The sequence below is a fragment of the Eucalyptus grandis genome, chromosome 4 (genome assembly GCF_016545825.1).
Source record: "Eucalyptus grandis isolate ANBG69807.140 chromosome 4, ASM1654582v1, whole genome shotgun sequence".
NCBI lineage: Eukaryota > Viridiplantae > Streptophyta > Magnoliopsida > Myrtales > Myrtaceae > Eucalyptus > Eucalyptus grandis.
This window is the reverse complement of record NC_052615.1, coordinates 17,404,120-17,422,434: the sequence shown is the minus strand read 5'-3', so window position 1 is coordinate 17,422,434 and position 18,315 is coordinate 17,404,120. Positions and strand designations below refer to the sequence as shown.

General features: G+C 41.4%; 3 protein-coding genes across 4 annotated transcripts; 2 read left to right on the top strand and 1 right to left on the bottom strand.

Moving 5' to 3' along the window:
• Positions 1–4: 4 nt before the first annotated feature.
• Positions 5–3,779, top strand: LOC104441416 (adenylosuccinate synthetase 2, chloroplastic). Its single transcript, XM_010054563.3, has 5 exons — positions 5–30; positions 220–703; positions 1,702–2,394; positions 2,758–3,069; positions 3,262–3,779. Exons 1-5 carry the CDS (start codon positions 5–7, stop codon positions 3,430–3,432), a joined length of 1,686 nt encoding a protein of 561 aa, XP_010052865.2. The 3' UTR covers positions 3,433–3,779.
• Positions 3,780–9,834: 6,055 nt separating this feature from the next.
• Positions 9,835–13,847, top strand: LOC104441415 (alpha-soluble NSF attachment protein 2). 2 transcript variants are annotated; one of them, XM_010054562.3, is made up of 9 exons: positions 9,835–10,057; positions 10,273–10,322; positions 10,407–10,479; positions 10,902–10,981; positions 11,721–11,872; positions 12,407–12,521; positions 12,638–12,685; positions 12,951–13,031; positions 13,371–13,847. In XM_010054562.3, the coding sequence occupies exons 1-9, from the start codon at positions 9,904–9,906 to the stop codon at positions 13,467–13,469; spliced, it is 852 nt and encodes a 283-aa protein (XP_010052864.2). In that variant the 5' UTR covers positions 9,835–9,903; the 3' UTR covers positions 13,470–13,847. The 2 variants fall into 2 exon arrangements, with proteins under 2 accessions (XP_010052864.2, XP_010052863.2); XM_010054561.3 differs by having other exon boundaries at positions 9,836–10,057; positions 12,407–12,563.
• Positions 13,848–14,853: 1,006 nt separating this feature from the next.
• LOC104441414 (glucan endo-1,3-beta-glucosidase 1) lies at positions 14,854–18,076 on the bottom strand. The gene is made up of 4 exons (XM_010054559.3): positions 17,667–18,076; positions 16,241–17,545; positions 15,324–15,351; positions 14,854–15,177 (listed from the first exon to the last, which is right to left on the bottom strand). The coding sequence occupies exons 1-4, from the start codon at positions 17,731–17,733 to the stop codon at positions 14,994–14,996; spliced, it is 1,584 nt and encodes a 527-aa protein (XP_010052861.1). The 5' UTR covers positions 17,734–18,076; the 3' UTR covers positions 14,854–14,993.
• Between the last annotated feature and the right edge of the window lie 239 nt (positions 18,077–18,315).

Sequence of the window (18,315 nt, the reverse complement as noted above, 5' to 3'; positions counted from 1 at the left end):
CGCTATGTCGTGCTTATGTCCATCTACAAAGTTTTTGAAATCGAAATGATGAAAGGATCAATCAATAATTCATTAAAAAATGAAAATGATAAATGCATTCTAAGTCAACCTTATATCAACCCCTACCAATTATACGGATACTTACGTAAAATGCATCTAAAGTAATATTAAATAAAATACTTGACTTAGATAAACCCAAAGTAAATTATGAATTAAAAGTACAATTCTTGGTGCCCTTCTCTCTCTTGCTCTTTCTCTCTCTTCATTTTCGCACTTTACCAAAACCCTCGAGCCTGTCGAAAGAGAATTCAGTGCTCATTTCACAGCTTTACCACTTCTGCTTCTGCCCACCGACCGACCGACCGACCGACCGAACAACCTCTCCAGCTCCATCTCCACCTCCACGCGTCCCGGCGGCGCCGCCAGCCCTCGCGACCGGCTCCTCCTCTCCGGCGGCGGCGGCGGCGGCGGCTGTGGCGGGCGCCGCCGCGCCGCCTTCGTCGTCTGCTCGGTCAAGCCGCCCTCCGCCACGTCGTCGGCCGCCACCCTCGCCGCCCCCGGGCAGGGGAAGACCGAGGCAGCCGGCCGGATCGGGGGTCTCAGCCAGGTCTCGGGGGTGTTGGGCAGCCAGTGGGGCGACGAGGGCAAAGGGAAGCTCGTCGACATCTTGGCCCAGCATTTCGACGTCGTCGCTCGTTGCCAGGTAAACGTTGGAAGCCGTTGACTTTCACTGAACATGGCGGCGGAGCATAGGTTCGGCTCGGTTCTTGGTAGAAAAGAAGGGAGCAGTCCTCTCGTAGAAGGGTTTTCGTGTGATGTGTTACGTCCTCATTTCGGTGATGATCGGCGTGGTGTATGTGAGTATGCGGCGTCTGAAGTGATTTGAATGGTCATAAGGAGTGTGTATGCACATCTTGGAAGTTCATGGTTATTATATGTCTGCTGCTTAGCGCGGTTCATGGGCTGTTGCATGTTTTGGCTGATTAGGGGGAAAGGGACCTGAGATGTAGATGAGCTCGATTACGGTATATAGAGTGACCCTTTAGTCAATCTTTTGCGTGGGAGAAGTTGGAACTTCGATTCTTTAAGACCTATCTTCCATTGGAGTAGAAAAAATGCCCATTGTGTCTCTGATGTCGAGGACTTATTTTGGTGGAACGTGCAACCGTGCAACGGTGATGCCAAAGCAGAGTGTGATAGGATAATGAAAGTTGTTCTTTAGCTGACCTGACATATCATCCTCGTGTGCTGCTATGGGTGTGTGGAGTTGGGAGCTTAGTATTGATCTTTTGCAAGCGATGCTAGTCTTTTGTGCTTTATTATGCAATTTCTAAATTCTGAGTTATTTTTTTGCCATGTTCTTTTCTTTTCCATCCCAACACCTGAAAATAATGATTCTAGGAAAAAGTGACTATTGTGATATGATATCCTTAGATTATTGAAAGGTTTTTTTTTTTTTTTTTTCGTCAATCGTTTGAGGCAGAAGGTATGACAAACACCTTTTTCTGTTTTGATTTCTCTTCGCAATAACTAATAGTCAAGTGTTGGATATCGCGTGATATTGTGTACATGACTTTTAACTCATTTAGTCTAATTATAGGAGTGCATATGTTATCTTGTTTTTTGGAACAATTAAATCAGTAATTGACTTCTTTAGTGCGATTACTTCGTATTTGATCCTTGAAGATTTTTTGACACCAGGGTGGGGCTAATGCTGGGCATACGATCTATAATGCAGAGGGAAAGAAGTTCGCTCTTCACCTCGTTCCATCAGGTATTCTGAATGAGGACACTCTATGCGTTATTGGGAATGGTGTCGTAGTTCATTTGCCTGGTTTGTTTGAAGAAATTGATGGATTAGAGGCCAAGGGAGTCTCTTGCAAGGGAAGGATTTTGCTGTCTGATCGCTCCCATCTGTTATTTGATTTCCATCAAGAGGTGGATGGTCTTAGGGAAGCTGAGCTTGCTGATTCTTTTATTGGAACGACCAAAAGAGGAATTGGACCATGTTACTCCAGCAAAGTTATTCGAAATGGAATTAGAGTGGGCGATTTGAGGCACATGGACACTTTTCCTGAAAAGCTCGATCTTTTATTATCAGATGCAGCCTCAAGATTCCCAGGTTTTAAATATGGCCCAGGCATGCTTGAGGAAGAAGTAGAAAGATACAAGAGATTTGCTGAAAGGTTAGAGCCTTTCATAGCTGATACCGTGCATGTCGTGAACGAATCAATATTACAGAAGAAAAAGGTATTAGTTGAGGGTGGTCAAGCTACTATGTTGGATATTGACTTCGGGACTTATCCATTTGTAACATCGTCCAGCCCATCGGCTGGTGGAATCTGCACTGGTCTTGGCATTGCACCAAGAATCCTGGGTGATCTCATTGGAGTTGTGAGTATTGATTTGTATTTCTGTCAATTTGCTTTACCCATGCATTCTCTGATAAGCAGTGCACTATTGCTTCTGCCTCTTATTAAGATTACCTGTTTCCAATTGTTCTTATCTTTCAAAGGGTAATTACACACTGATTTAAGGGATTACTGGACAGTTGAATGGCATGCAACTTTGTCAGCGAAAAGTAAAAAAAAAGAAGAAAAAAATCGACAGTCGTCAAACAACTTTCTTCTATGGTTTCTTAAGAGTTTGTCTTGACCTTTGCCATGAGTTATACCAAGAAATAATTCTCTGAATGAGATCATGTCAAGTAAATCAAAAGGGTACTGCAATTTAGTTACGTTAAACTTTCTTTTACAGGTTAAAGCCTACACTTCAAGGGTTGGTTCAGGTCCTTTCCCAACAGAACTATTTGGGAATGAGGGTGATATGCTTAGATCTGCTGGGCATGAGTTCGGGACAACTACTGGTCGTCCTCGTCGTTGCGGATGGCTTGATATAGTAGCACTGAAATACTGCTGCCAAATTAACGGCTTTTCTTCTCTAAATCTCACCAAACTTGATGTTCTCTCTTATCTTCCTGAAATTCATTTGGGGGTGGCTTATACACCACCTGATGGCACACCAATCAAATCATTTCCAGGAGATCTGGATCTCCTCGAGCAATTGAAGGCAAGCATTGTTTGTTATATTGTGCTTCTCTTGTGCTAAAAAATTCATTTAGTAGCTGAAGTAAACGATATGCCTGATAAGGGTGTAAGAGGGTATAGTGTAGTTTAGGCTTTTAGTAAATATTTTTAACTGTTTGTTTGATGTACTTTTTTTCATGGCTGTTTGTTTGATATACTTCTTCCATGTGTTCAGGTGGAATATGAGGTTTTACCTGGTTGGAAGTGTGACATTTCTTCTATCAGAAACTACTCTGACCTTCCCAAGGCTGCACAGCAGTACGTGGAAAGGGTTGAAGAGCTTGTCGGTGTACCTATACATTATATCGGTGTCGGACCTGGACGGGATGCCCTCATTTTCAAGTGATAGAGATCATTTCCCTTCCTAACATGCTGGGTCAGTCTATACAATAGGACAGGAGCCTTTTTTCTTTTTGTGGCTTAGAGAAACCATTTCGACCATTTATCGGAGCTTGATGGAGGAATCATATATACTCAGCTGTTGCTTCTGTCATGGTTGTAGTGGTATTATTTGCTGAAACTCAGCTGTTCCTTCTATAAGACATAGCGACGTAGAGAGATCTCTGCTCTTAGGTCATAATAGTCTTGCAATTCCTGGACCAGTGATGTTAAGCATATATTTTTGTTGGGTTTTTTGTTTTTTTCATTGTGCTGACGAAATGCTATCAAAAGCTTTTTTAGACTTGCATTATCCCTGTTTCGGTTATTTATGGGCATATTGAGTTGATGGTCCTGCGAGCTACTAAGGCTAGAATGTGCTCTTATCAAAAGCTTCATAGACGAAGGCTCCGTTCGTTTCACGGAAAATTGACCATCTCCGGAAAACATTTTTCCAGAAGTTATTTTCCAGGAAAATGGCTATATTTTCCGGTGTTCGGCTAATACTTAAATTTTGAGTGGAAAACATTTTCCACCGTTCGTTAACTAATTTCTTTATTTTTTATTTTTTTATTTTTTTTTTATTTTTTTTTTCCTTTTCTTTTCCTTCTCCTTCCTCCTCCTTCCTCCGCCACCGCTCCTCCTTCCTTCGCCGTCGCTCCTCCTTCTTCCTCCTTCCTCCTTCCTCCGCCGCCGCATGCTTGACGATGGTGAGCCGACCAAGATCCGGTCGCCAGATCCGGCGAGTTGGGCGGGCTCGCCCGCCCGCGCCGATCTGGGAGAGCCAGAGCTCCGCCCCAAGCCGGGAGGCTCCGCCTCGCCCGATCCGGTGAGGCTCGAGCTCGCCGAGCTCGGCGAGTGGGCTTCCACAGATCGCTAGGCGGAGCCTCGCCGGCCCGGGGCGGAGCTCGAGTTGGCTCGCGACCGCGGCCGGTCGTTGGCCACCGGCCAAGCTAAGGAAGAAAAATGAAAAGAAAAGAAAGAAAGAAAAAAAAAAAAGGCAGAGGAAGTTGTGGAAAATGTTTTTCACTTTTCAGAAGTGGAAAATATTTTCCTTAGATTTGCATGTAAATTTTACTGTTGATGGAAAATATTTTCCTTGAGTTGTTGATTTTCCGTGAAACGAACACCGGAAAATCCGGAAAACATTTTCCTGGAAGTTATTTTCCATGAAACGAACACAGCCGAAGTTTTTAAAAAAAAGGGTCGAGGATAGCAAGCAGTTATGTATCGAACTTGAATTGTGATCAAAAGCATGCTGAAACAGTGATCTTTCGGTAAAAGATGGGCTCAACTGCCTAAGGATGCTAGTATCCGGGAGAAAGCTCTGCATAAGCTTTTGGACTCACTAGTACGAGCCCTCGACGAAGCTGGCATCAGTCATTGTAGCGATGGTTGCATGAGCAGGATGGATTAGCAAGTCTTTTAAAAAAGAAATTAAATTCTATTTTTTTGGAAAATCTAGTCTAAGCACAAGCCAAATCGGTCTTGGCCCATTGTTGATGAAGCGAACCGGCTGGCTTTCAAGCTGAAAAATCTCTAACTTGGAAACTTGTCGGCCGAAATTTAGGCGAAGGCTCAGCCTATGAACAGTTCTACCGGACATGATATGAGCTCTTCCAGACACCCTACTTATCCAGCAATCTAGGTGTCGAATGGTAACCAGGATTGAGGCTTGAACATCATAAAACAACGAGGGGATAATTGTTCAAAAATCCTAAACTTTTTGTATAGCGGTTAGTTTAGTTCTAAATATTTTAATTGTGCTAATTTAGTTCTAAATCTTTACACGATTTGTCGATTCAATACTAAACATTTTAGTCGTGTTGATTTAATTTTATACTTTATGTGGATGATTGTCAAAAAAATGAAGAGTAAATTAGCAAATTGTGAAAAAATTTATGACTAAATTGACTATCGTATAATAAATTTAGGACTTTTTGAACAAATTTCACAAAGAACATACTTTTGTTGACAATTGCACTTGTTATGCACATAGATATGAAAGCTATAGATTTTAAGTACTAACATTTGTACTATATTGTTACATTTGTTAAGTACATTCGGAAAATGCCCTTAAACATTTACTTATTTGAGAATTGTTTGCTCTAGTTTTTAGGGAAAAACATATATTTTCTGCATTGCATTATCATGGTTAAGAGAGTAATCCCCAAGTGTCATGATCCAAGGAAGTGGTACAATCTAGAAGGTTTCCATATGAAGGACCGTGACAAATCCATAAACAATCAATCCTCGATTATTTCTCTCGATTTCTCAAGTATTAAATATTCCCGAGACATGCGATATAGTAATTATATACTGTTATAATAAATGCAAGTATTGAATAGTTAAGAAGATGAATCACTACCGTTAAATAGAGAAGAGATCTACAGCTACAATAAGTCTTGTATTTGTATATATAGAGATCTTCTCCCTTGATTTGATATTTATTTACAAGTGAAATACAATTCGTAGCTTCTTTGTCTAGACTTTGGCCCCGTTTGGTTCAACCTTTGCATTTCCCCAAGTATCCTTGAGAGAATGAGCATTTTGGGAAGGGAAGTGTGTTTGGAAATCAATTTTTTGTGTATGCTTTGCAAAGCTATTTCAAAATAAAATGAAAAATGAAAAAAAAGAAAAGGGAGGAGGAGATGCAACTGGTGATCATGGGGGTGCGGCTGGTGGCGGTGGCGCCGGTGGTGGCGGGAGGCGTGGCGGTGGTGGTGGCGGGAGCAGCTCGCCCGAGGTCGCCTCGGTGGCGCCGACCAGCGACGCCCGAGTCACGCGACCTGGGCGTCGCCTGAGGTTGCGCGGCCTCAGGCAACGCCGCTTGAGGTCGCACAGCCACAAGCGGCGTCGCCTAAGGTCCAAACCCAGCGACACCCGCCCGAGGCCACGCGACCTCAGCGGCGTTGTTGCGGGTTGCCGACCTCGCGCGACCAAGGGCGCGCCCGGGTCACTCGACCTAGGCGATGCCCGAGGTCGCCCGACCTCAGCGAGGCATCCCGCAGCCCGCTTGCGCTAAGCGCCGTCAATCCGCGAAACTCGGCCAACTCAGCCGGGAAGAAGAACCAAACGAGGAAGGAAGATGGTGAAGAAGAAGAATGAACAGAACTCCCGAATGCCAAAGCTGAAAGCAGCCCTACCCTAGCATTGGGCTTTCAACTTGTGGAATGCCCACATTCCACCAAGGAGCATTCAAAAGTTTTGCCAAACACAAAATTTTTTCCCTAAGGGGCTTTCGGGGCCCAAAGCCCCTTGGGAAAGTCCAACCAAACGGGGCCTTTATCTCACTAGGAAATGCTAGATGCCAATTGCACACGTGGAGGGCCACACACCAGCATAAAGTCAGAGCAGAAGATGATTGAAAGAACCCATCTTTTAAATGTCCCATCCGAAAAAACCATCAACAATGTTGCCCGAGAAACATAGCTTTAAAATCAATCAATATCTCAACATTTTACTTTAGGCAAAGGTTGATAAAAAAGATTGACACACGCTCGCTTTAGCGGAGAAGTGCAGCGAATTTTTCTGACGTTGACTGCTCAGGGAAAAAGGCACTCCATTTAAGGTGCTAATTACATCAAAAAATAATTGATCAATAAAAAAAAAAAAAAAACGTTATGCTAATACGGTCGGAAGGAGCTGTTATTATGTTTATGTATTTCAGCTTGGTGTCCACAGAGCAATCGCTAACAAGAATGAGAAAAGTACAGAGAAGACAGATCCTAAAGCCTTGTCAATTGCTCTTCTTCCGTTGCTGCTGAAGATGAAAAATCTTGAGCTTTCAGTTGCACCACTTGAGGCTGTGGAGTTCACAACCTGCTTGGTCGTGTTGCTCACCTTCTTGCTGCAAAATAATTCTTAAGTTTTCACTTCACTAGGAATTCAAGAAGCATTTCATAATTTCTAAAATAAGCAAGACCGCAACAAGTCGATAGAATACAAGCTAATGAACAAAAAAAGCAGCAGGATTCTTTCTCGCCTTCCAGGAAAAATACAACTCCCTTGACCTGCAGATGTTTCCCAAAAGAAAGTAGTGAATAAATAATCTGCATTGTTGTCAGAGGGGTACATATATTCACATAGTAATCTTACGCTAATAGAGATATTAATATAACCCAAGTCCCAGAATCTAAATATCTGATCGTAAAAATCGAGAAAACATTCTCGACCAATTTTCTAGCGGACCCCCGAAACGAGACTAGTGGCAACTGCTGATTTATTTTTATGTTGTTTTAAAAAACAACTAGACCATTTATATGTACCCGTCGCGAGGAGTATGGGTTTTGATGAAACTCACTATAATTTAGCATACTCAATATGATAATACCCCAAAGGATAAAGTGATGCTATATTTATGGGTGTTATTATGGTAAAAGTGCTCTTAAATCTAATATTTACACCTGACCTCCTCTCTCGAGATGTGTAACCCGTGTGGGGTATGGGTCGCGATACTCCGCCGTCATGCAGAATACGAGCTTAAGAGAGCTCGTGATTCGTGGAGGGAACTCACAAAGAGTTTGATCCAAAAAGCGAGGTGATAATGTCTTTTGGAATGCAAGTCGTGTAGGAATTCTTGTTATCAAGTATCCCTAAACTCGACCTTACCTCTCATTCTCCTCACGATAAGGGGATTGGTGGCGAGATCGGATCGCGACATATAATAAATATAAATATATATTTATATTTATATATTGAATTTAGAATTAAATTTAATATATAAATAAAAATAATATTTAAAAAAATAAATTGTTATTTTTTGTTATTTTAAAATTTTATATTAAAATTAAAATATTATTTATATTGAAATATAATTTCAAATTTGTTAGTTTGTTATTTGAGAAAATAATTTTCTTATTATGAATATTAAAAATCTTATTCACTTTTATCCTATCTTTCTCAAAATAATTTTATCTATTTTATATCTAATTTTATCTTATTTTAAACATGCATCAAACTCATAATAAGATAAATTTATCCTATCACGAATTTTATTGTGAGTACCAAATGAAGCCTTAGGTCCTTGATAATCGGTAGCTAAGGCCTTGTTTGGTAACCATCCCCAAAACAACTATTTATGTTCTTTTGTTCTCTAGAATGAAAAAAAAAAAAAAATTGTTTGGTAAATTTTTTGTTCGTGGGAAAAAAAATTGTTCCTAGAATTTTGAAACATAATTAAGAAGTATAAAAAAGTAACTTCTTATTCTCATGAACAATTCATAAAATCAATTCCTATTTTTGTTTTTTTTCCTCTTTTCTTCTCTTTTCTCTTCTTCTCTTCCCCTTTCTTCTTTTTCCTTTTGGCATATGCCAACAACCTCGCTTGGCATTGGCGACGCTGAGCCACATTGAGGCTCAGCCCCAACCTCATGCTACCCGGGCGAAGTTGAGCCTCATCGGTGGCCAGACGATGCTCGCTTGGCCACCGCCGAGGCTCAACCTAGCCTAGGCCAAGCGAGCCTCAAGCGAGCTTACCTAATCTCGTCATGGCCGGTGACCGGCTACAAAAAAGGAGGAAGAAGAGAAAAAAAAAAAAAAAAAAAAATAATAAAAGCATTAAAAAATTAAAAGAAATAAAAAATTTAAGAATCATATCAAACACATTTCTATTTCAGAATAGAAATTTTGAATAGTTATCAAGCGCGTTTTTTTTACTCAGAAATTATTTTCGAAACAGAATATAAAAAGACCATTTCTAATAAAAAAATTATTTTCTGAAACATAATCACTGTTTAACCCTCTCTCCAGCCTCTCTCCAGCCTCTCTCCAACCTCCCTCTCCTCCTCCAGCATCCTCACCTTCCGCATCTAGTCCGGCCACTCATCCTCTTCCCCGACATCGCCAGTGACTCCGCAAGCTCAAGGACATCACCCGCCACCGCCGTCCAACAACCCATATTCATTCGCCTTTGGCCGTTGATTCAAGAACTAGTTGATCGACAATATCTAATGTAGCTTAAGCGAAATGAAAACAATGTTTTGACTGAGAATCATCTAATAGAATCTTGACGGAAAATAAATGCGCCACATAGGTACAAGTTTTGAGTTTTTTATGTCATAAGAAAAAATTCGCGGTGGATATAATTTGAGGTTCTTTGTGACTTTTTCTCTCTATCTTTCTCTCATGTTTTCACTATGAGAGGAAAGCAGAGAAGAAGGTAAATAGACGGGCATTGCGCCTGGAGTCTTTTTATTAGATGACTATATAAGGTAATAAAAAAAACATAATACCAGATATGATCAATCAAGGATTTTCAGTATAAATAAGATATATGCATGATCTTTAGAGATATACAGAATCAAGTGAGTATTCTAACATGGCGAAAAAAAAAAGGGTCGATCATATAGATATATAGAGCATCAAGTAAGTATTCAAACATCACTAACATCCCGCCATTGGCCGTTGATTCAAGAACTTGGCGATCGAGAACCGAGAAATGGGCGATCATTTGGCGAGAGGAGAAGAATACGAGAGGAAAGCAGAGAAGAAGTTGAACAGCTGTGAATGGTGGGGTTCCAAGTTCGACAAGGTCGAGGGGGCCGCCGATCTCTTCTTCCAAGCCGCCTATTGCTTCAAGCTCGCCGAATCTTGTATTTCAATCTCTCCGCTGTGCTATATCAATTCGATTCACTCTATGTCGATGGAGGATTGATGTATATTGATCTTGGTCTTTTAAATAGCCGTGGATCTTGCTTGGCTCTCCATGAGCTTTGTGGATTGTGGCTATCTAAGTTAGCTTTTAGAGGGCATGCCTAGTTCAGCAACCTATGGCTCGCTAATGTTTTTAATCTCGTTAATATTTCAGGGGACAGAGCTGGATCAGCTTATATGGAGTCAGCAAAGTGTCAGTTAAAGGCAAGTGCCGACCTTTTCCAGGACTGAGAACCAGATAATGTGCTTCTCTCTTAGGCCTAACTTGACAACTGGTTCATGCAACAGGGTAAAAATACTTATGGAGCTATCCTCACTTTTGTCTTTGCTGCCGATTGCTACAAGAAAACATCCTCCAAGGGTATGCGTCTGTTGATACTTGATGTAAGATAACACAAACAGACCAGAAGATTATTTACTCCTCAGTAAAAGAGTTCCTTGGTCTCTAACCATTTGGATGTTTCTGTCTAGGCTTTAGCAAAACCTTCTTGAATCCATCATATTTTAAATGAGATCTGTAGCATGTATCTTAGTGATTTTGTAAGGTGGCTCCATTTGGCTCAGTGTTTGTGTCCTTTGGGCTGTTAGCAATCTCTGGCCGATGGACATTACAGCCTTTCCCTTGCGGTTCACTTGATTTATTTTATTTATTTCTGTTGCATATCTCCCTGTAAGTATCAAGCATGCCTTTTTCAGTTCATTCTTTGTTCCCAAGCCTTTTTCCTTCTTTTGTCTAAACAAGATATGGATGATCTTTGTCTGAAGTATTCCTTTTTTATGTAGAGGCTATAACTTGCTTGGAGCATGCTGTGAATGTGCTCATCCATATAGGGAGTATAGGGAGGGCTGCCAGATATTACCAGGTGCATATTTTCTCTTTATCATCAGTCTGAATCAATCCTGCATTTACACGACCTTGTGAGAGCACTCTGAGCATTAACACGGTTCAGCAGTATCTGCCTTGTGAGATATTCCTAGCTCACCATGATTTTTATGAACCATCGTATTGGGGCATTGTTTTCAGGGACTTTCCCTTTCTATGAAACCAAGTATCTTTTAGGATTTAAAAAGCATGCTCATTTTTGTTATGCACCTGATGGATGGATTTCTTGAAATAAGGTCTGGTTTGATGAAAGTTATCAACTACAGGCTGCTATTGCCTTGAGATAATGACATTGGGGAGACTTTAATCAGGTGGAATGAACTGGTGTTTGTGATAGATGTGACTTCGCTGAGCATTGTTAGTATTTATGGATATTTTAGCTGTGGAAGTTAATCTACTGAAGTGATGAGACATCCACGATGAGCACCCAATAGTTAATCGATTTAGACTCTGGTGGTCGCTCTATTGTGAGGTCAGAGTATGACTGCTCAATTCTGGTGTAATTTCGGAGAATACAATGACATGAACTGGTTACTGATGGTTCTGTTCTTTCTCTTGTTCATTGACTAATGATGCCAGCAAAGGGATAAGGTACCTTCAGTGGGTGAGTTGCATTTGTTCAACATTGTCAGGATGTTGACGTCGGAAAACAATAGTTCATTGATTTATGTTCTCCCAGACTGAGGCAGCCTCCATTGACCTGTGATTTTGTTGTGTAGGATATTGGTGAGTTATATGAGTCTGAGCAGAACCTTGAACGTGCTGTTGACTATTTTGAGAGGGCAGCTGACCTCTTCCAAAGTGAAGAATTGATTCTGTTTGTCCACGAGTGTAAGGAGAAGGTTGCACAGGTTGCAGCTCAACTAGAGCAGTAAGCCTACTTTTCTTTAGGAAGTGGCATTGGTAGATGCTAATGCTGTTTGACACGGCAACATAATCAAGTCAATTTATGAAATATTGTTTATCCTCTTTTTTGGCTCTAATATACGCACCTTGATTTTCCATAGCTGACATTAGGGAGAAAACTTTGATTTTGCTGATTTCAGTTCAGATTTGTTTGGCTAAAGATTTTCTTTTGGCTTATTGCTGGCTTATATGCTTGCACCTTCATTTGTATTGTCATGTACGAAGGGTTTAAAAATTGTCAGTTGTCTGGCGCGTGATATTGTTGCATTGCGTGTATGTTCATCTGTTGCTTCTTGATTGACACAAAATATCCATCATATGCAGACATGTGATTTATGTATATGCCTGTGTACAATGCACATATTACGTAGGAAAAAGAAGATGAAGGATGTTCAGCTGAACACGAATATAGGAAGCATAGGCTAATTGTGTAGTGTTACTGAAGTTACTTGAAGATTCTTAAGGGGATACTGAATATTCTATCTGTTGTGCTTTTCAGATATCAGAAAGCTACTGAGATTTATGAGGAAATAGCATTATATTATCTTCAAGAAGGTTTGAAGTTTGCACCGCGAAAACGTCTTCTGCATGCTGGCCTTTGCCAAGTCTCCAAGGTCGATATAGTTGCTATAGAAAATGCATTGGCATGCTATCAGGTCTTGTTTCTGGTCATTAACTTAATTACCTCATTTCTTGGACTGAACTCATGGATACGCATTTGACTTTGTAGGAACTTGATCCAACTTTCTCCGAAACACATGAATGCAGATTCCTAAAGGTTTTACCTGTTGATGGTGTTCCTTCTCCATTTGTCTGTGTGTTGCCTTTTTGACCTTTATATCAAATTGACTTTCCGTACTCCTCTATTTTACTTCCTCACGATGTTGAACCGTGGTTCCCGACAGATGTGGTTCTAGTTCCTTTTATCTTTTCGATGTATAGTATTTTGTTTTTCACGTAACAAAAATGCATCTTGTTGTCTTTCTTACTTTGCAACTTGCTGTGGTTGGTTATTAGAGGTGACAATTCCTTTCTTTTTCCAGGACCTCGCTGATGCAATTGACAAAGTAGATGCTGTGAAGTTGAGTGATGCTGTGAAGGAGTTTACCGACATAACTCCCTTGGTAAAATGCTCTCATGCTCATGTTACTACCTAATTGGCCTTTCTGCAGATTGCTTCTCCTTCTTATGTGTTGGCAAAGATCATTTCATCACATTGGTCATGAGATTATCTAGATAGTATGAAAGCAAATTGGCGTTTGCCCTCTCTGCTTTTGGTTCTTGAAGTAATAACAAAAGTGCTGTGCTTTTGGCGTTGATATGTAGCTTCTCCCTGGTCATTGTTCTTTTGGAAAGATCAAACTTTCATTATGGGGTTTTGGGGCTATAGCATATGAATATAGGTGGTCTTTGTGATCGCACACTCCTTTGTTGCTGATGCTGGTGATCTTTTGTTATTGTAGGATTCATGGGAAGCAACTCTTCTGCTGAGGGTAAAGAAAAAGTTGGAGGCCATGGAATTGGGAATGAATATCTCAGATGATTCTTCCTTGTTACTTTGATAGCTTTTCATCTTTTAACCGTCTCTGTCTATTTTAGTTTGTTGAGATAGCTTGGCTTTCTTGATATTTTCTTTTCCTCTTGGGGCTTCTATTTGCAAATATGTGCTTGATAACTCTTAGGAAAATGAGAGTTGGGCATGGGACATGGAACTATCGGATCCACACTTTGGACAATTCATGTGGGTTAGTACGTGACTATCATGACCCGAACCCCGGGTGCCCCCTCGCGCGTGATGGCGGGTGATGCTGGCAGGTGATGCTTGAAGGTGGGTTTAGAGGTATTTGTTCAAGAGATAGTCCTCAAAAGTACATGATGTTAGAGACGGCTTGAACACATGATCAATGCCATTTAATGCTATGAGGTCCATTGATCTAGAATGCGAGCTCTTCCAAGCACATACCTCAGGTGATAACGCCGAACTCTTATTATTCCTCTAGATGAGATCTAGGAGAGCGGAGCCGATTTGGACGTGGACGGGATGCCCTCATTTTCAAGTGATGGAGATTATCTCCCTTCCTAACTTGCTGGGTCAGTCTATACATTAGGACAGGAACCTTTTTTCCTTTTGTGGCTTAGAGATACCATTTCGACCATTTATCCGAGCTTGATGGAGGAATCATATCAGCTGTTGCTTCTGTCATGGTTGAAGTGGTCTTACTTGCTGAAACTCAGCTGTTCCTTATATAAGACATAGCGACGTAGAGAGATCTCTGCTCTTAGGTCATAATAGTCTTGCAATTCCTGGACCAGTGATGTTGAGCATATATTTTTGTTGGTTTTTTTTGTTTTTTTCATTGTGCTGACGAAATGCTATCAAAAGATTCTTAGACTTGCATTATCCCTCTTTCGGTTATTTATAGGCATATTGAGTTGATGGTCCTGCCAGCTACTAAGGCTAGAATGTGCTCTTATCAAAAGCTTCATCAACAATGTTTGGGGGAAAAAAAGGTTGAGGGATAGCAAGCAGTCACGTATCGAACGTAAAAGAAGGGCTCAACTACTGAAGGATGGCAGTTTCCGGGAGAAAGTTCTGCATAAGCTTTTCGACTCACTGGTACGAGCCCTCAACGAAGCTGCCATCAGTGATTGTAGCGGTGGTTGCATGAGCAGGATGGATAAGCAAGTCTCAAAGAAAAGATAAAACAATTCATAGCTTCTTTCCATAGCTTCTTTTTCTAGAGTTTCTCTCGTTAAGGGTATGCTAGATGTCAATTGCACACATCGAGGGCCATACACCAGCATAAAGTCAAAGCGGGAGATGATTGAAAGAACCCATCTTTTAAATGTCCCATATATAACTTTAAAGTCAATCAATATCTTTACATTTTACTTTAGGCAAAGGTTGATCAAAAAGATTGATACACGCTCGCTTTAGCGGAGAAGTGCAAGGAATTTTCTGATGTTGACTGCTCTAGGAAAAAGGCACTCCATTTAAGGTGCTAATTACATCAAAAAAGAATTGATCAATCAAAAAACCATTATGCTAAGACAGTCGGAAGGAGCTGTTATTATGTTTATGTATTTCAGATTGGTGTCCACAGAGCAACTGCTAAGAAGAATGAGAAAAGTACAGAGAAGACAGATCCTAAAGCCTTGTCAATTGCTGTTCTTCTGTTGCTGCTGAAGATGAAAAATCTTGAGCTCTCAGTTGCACCGCTTGAGACTGTGGAGTTCACAACCTGCTTGGTCGCGTTGCTCACCTTCTTGCTGCAAAATAATTCCAAGTTTTCACTTCATTAGGAATTCAAGAAGCATTTCAAAATTTTCAACATAAGCAAAGACCACAACAAATCAATAGACTACAAGCCAAGGAACAAGAAGAACCGGTGAAAAGCAGCAGGATTCTTTCTCACCTTCCTGGAAAAATACAACTCCCGTGACCTGCAGATGTTTCCCCAAAAGAAAATAGTGAATAAATAATGTGCATTGCTGTCAGAGGAGTACATACACTCACATAGTAGTCTTACATAGTGAATCAACTACAAGGACCAAAAACAAAAAAAAACACGCACACACAAGTATGGACCCATTTGGCCTAGTACCTACGTCCCCTGAAACTCAAATCTCCCTCCTTTCTTTTTACCGGATCTTCAAGCAAAATCTTACTCGTACTTGATGGATATCTTGAAAACTTCCCTGGCTTAAAGAATATCAAACAGCAACGTGTCCCAATTCTTTTTTTAAAAAATACAGCGCAAAATCATAAGAATTATTCCAACACTTTTTTTTTTTAACTTTCACACCCCCAACCACAGGATGCCATGTGCGTATCTGTCAGATCACTGTACTATCAGAATCCATCAGCTTATGAAAACCAAATGGAATCCAATGAGAAAAGGAAGCAAATTCTTTTTCAATTGCTTCCACCTTAGTGGCATAAGTTTGGGGAAGCATCACCTGCTAATCATTTGGGTCATTATAATCTGACCCCGAAATTCTTCCCTCATTAATTCCACTCTGAAATTAGCCAAATGAGGCATGTCACATGGACAGTTAATTCTTTACATTTCATATCATTACACCTTTTTTTTTCTAGGCCAAAAGAAAAAATCAATTTATCTGTTAGTTTACTAAATTTTTTCCTTCTCTTTGAATCCCACGTTTCCATACTTGTGCAGAGCACAATGCTTATGAACAACTTACCCTACTCTACAGCACATCGAAATGCATACCAGTAGCTTTTCAGGTTCTTTGACTGTCTAAACTCATGAATCATTGCAGAATCCACTTCTTTAATGCTATTAGGTGTTGTGAGAATGATCATACTTACTTGGGTCTGTGGTGGTGATCATGGCCACGCCTTTGAAGTCACAAGACCCAGCAGCCTTCCCTTCCTTCTGATAGTAACTATCAAATGCATAAGAGGCGTGATTCTTCACATTGCTGGGCTGATAACAATCCTCCCCGGGCTGTATTTCCGAGCAATTTGCCTGCCCCTGACCGCATGCCCAATCTAACGCAGTTTGTAGAGTTCTTGAATCGACGTTGTCCATGGCAATGCAGTATGTCTGATTAGTAGTATCATTTGCCAAAAATCCACCACTTCCAGACACGTGAAGCAAGTACACTGCCGTGGAATTTCCATAGAACAGACCCCAGTTTGCCTCCGACATCGGTGGAGACCTCAAGTCCTCATTGAACAATTCGTATATATACACACTAGAAGTAAGTTCTGGGTGCAAAGGAGTTCCGGTCCTATCGAGAACATGCTTAATCAGATTGGAATTATATGTATCCGCATTATCGACTGTGGCATAAGGCTCCTTCGAGTCCCCCTTCGAAGGCCACCCGCTTTCGGACACGAGCACCACAACATCAGTGACATTCAAGTTCTTCATCGAAACATATGTGGCATCGATCATGGCATCGAGCACATTAGTGTAGTGAAGCAGAGTGTTCGGATCAACCATCTCTTTGGCTGGTGTCAAGGGCTTGAAGAGCGCATTATCAAGAGGAACCACACCCTTGTTCTGCATAAACACATAGTAAGGGTACAAATTCATCATCAGAGGTGACCCGGTTCTTGACAAGAACTGCAACAAGGGGAGCATCACAGAGACCAAGCTCTGGTTAAAATAGGCCTGGCTCGGCGGGAATGAATCGAGAATGATCGACGCAGCGTGCGGCGTTGAAACCTTGATCTGGGTATGGAGATTCGCAGCTACCAAAGCACTGTAGAGTGATTCAATTGCGGGCACAAGCAGAGGAGCTGAAGAGGGCACCGTGGTCAAGACCTCATCGCCGACCGCAATGCCAATGATCGACGTTTCCGGGTAGTAAGCAACGACGTTCCGGCCGACCCACGAAGCGGCAGTGGCATTTGACGACCCAATCGCGAGCAGCTGGTTGTTGGGCACACCGATGATGACCCGAATCTTGGTCTTGGCCAGCGCCTTGAGGAGGTCAGGGTCTGCATCGTAGACACGGACGTGGGTGATCTTCTGGACCTGGAGGAACGAGACCAGGTTCGGCGGAGAGAGGAGATGCGAGACGTCCGTGCCCACGTTCACCCCCACGTACGGTTCCTTATCTGGGTCCTGGCCTTGCTTGATGTCTGCGAATAGCGATGGCTCCCCTGCAAGAAATAGGAGGTAAAGTACAAGGCGAAATGCTGAAACTCGTCCCCTAATCGAGCAAAAAACTCAAGTGGGCCTCTTTCTTTCTCGGGTTTTTCGCCTCTTCTTTTGTTGCTGTACCTGGTTCGGCAATGGAGAGGAAGACGAGAGCGAGGAAGAGGAGGGGAGCGAGCTTAGAGATTGCCATTGAGGAGAGAGTCCAGCTTCACTGTTCCATCTTCAAGCTCAGAATCAGCTGCAGATCCTAGCATTATCCTCAGAAGGGTAAAGTTCAGAGGTTCAGCAAGGAGTCTTCTCGGCTCTTTTGAGTGTTCAGAAGGAAAGACGACAGTAAAGCAGAGAGAGAGAGAGAGAGAGAGGTGGAAAATTCTGGCCTTTAGAGGGGGAAAGAACTTTTTAAGACTGGAAAAATGCCATTTTTCCTTACGGTGGAGACGAAAGGTGAAGCCATCGGCGAATCCTCCTCCAAAAATTGTAACCGTGTGGGTGGACCGACAGGGATTTTTGGAACTGTTGTTGAGCTTTTCTTATGTGCTTTCAAGAATGGTTGGTGCGAAAAGGTTGCAAGAGAATGTATTGTTTGAAAGTAGCACAGGGTTTCTTTCTGTTTTTCAGATTTGTTTTGGACAATTATGGTAAAAATATTTTCTTAAAATAACTCCTTGCCTGAAATAGTTAATCAATTAGAAAAAAACTTATTGTCAATAATAATTTGTGTTTTTAAACACTTTTGTGGCCGATCACCTCAACAGTCCTTATCGATATACTA

What these genes read in the sequence shown, in the direction of transcription:
- LOC104441416 (XM_010054563.3), top strand. Translation starts at nt 5, where the DNA reads ATGTCGTGCTTATGTCCATCTACAAA. An exon ending in TGCTTATGTCCATCTACAAA is followed by an intron (nt 31 to 219) that starts GTTTTTGAAATC and finishes ATGAATTAAAAG; the next exon opens with TACAATTCTTGGTGCCCTTC. An exon ending in ATCTCCTCGAGCAATTGAAG is followed by an intron (nt 3,070 to 3,261) that starts GCAAGCATTGTT and finishes CCATGTGTTCAG; the next exon opens with GTGGAATATGAGGTTTTACC.
- LOC104441415 (XM_010054561.3), top strand. Translation starts at nt 9,904, where the DNA reads ATGGGCGATCATTTGGCGAGAGGAGAAGAATACGAGAGGAAAGCAGAG. An exon ending in CAAGAAAACATCCTCCAAGG is followed by an intron (nt 10,480 to 10,901) that starts GTATGCGTCTGT and finishes TTTTTTATGTAG; the next exon opens with AGGCTATAACTTGCTTGGAG. An exon ending in TTACCGACATAACTCCCTTG is followed by an intron (nt 13,032 to 13,370) that starts GTAAAATGCTCT and finishes TTGTTATTGTAG; the next exon opens with GATTCATGGGAAGCAACTCT.
- LOC104441414 (XM_010054559.3), bottom strand. Translation starts at nt 17,733, where the DNA reads ATGGCAATCTCTAAGCTCGCTCCCCTCCTCTTCCTCGCTCTCGTCTTC. An exon ending in GATCACCACCACAGACCCAA is followed by an intron (nt 15,352 to 16,240) that starts GTAAGTATGATC and finishes AAACATCTGCAG; the next exon opens with GTCACGGGAGTTGTATTTTT. An exon ending in AGTTGTATTTTTCCAGGAAG is followed by an intron (nt 15,178 to 15,323) that starts GTGAGAAAGAAT and finishes ATTATTTTGCAG; the next exon opens with CAAGAAGGTGAGCAACGCGA.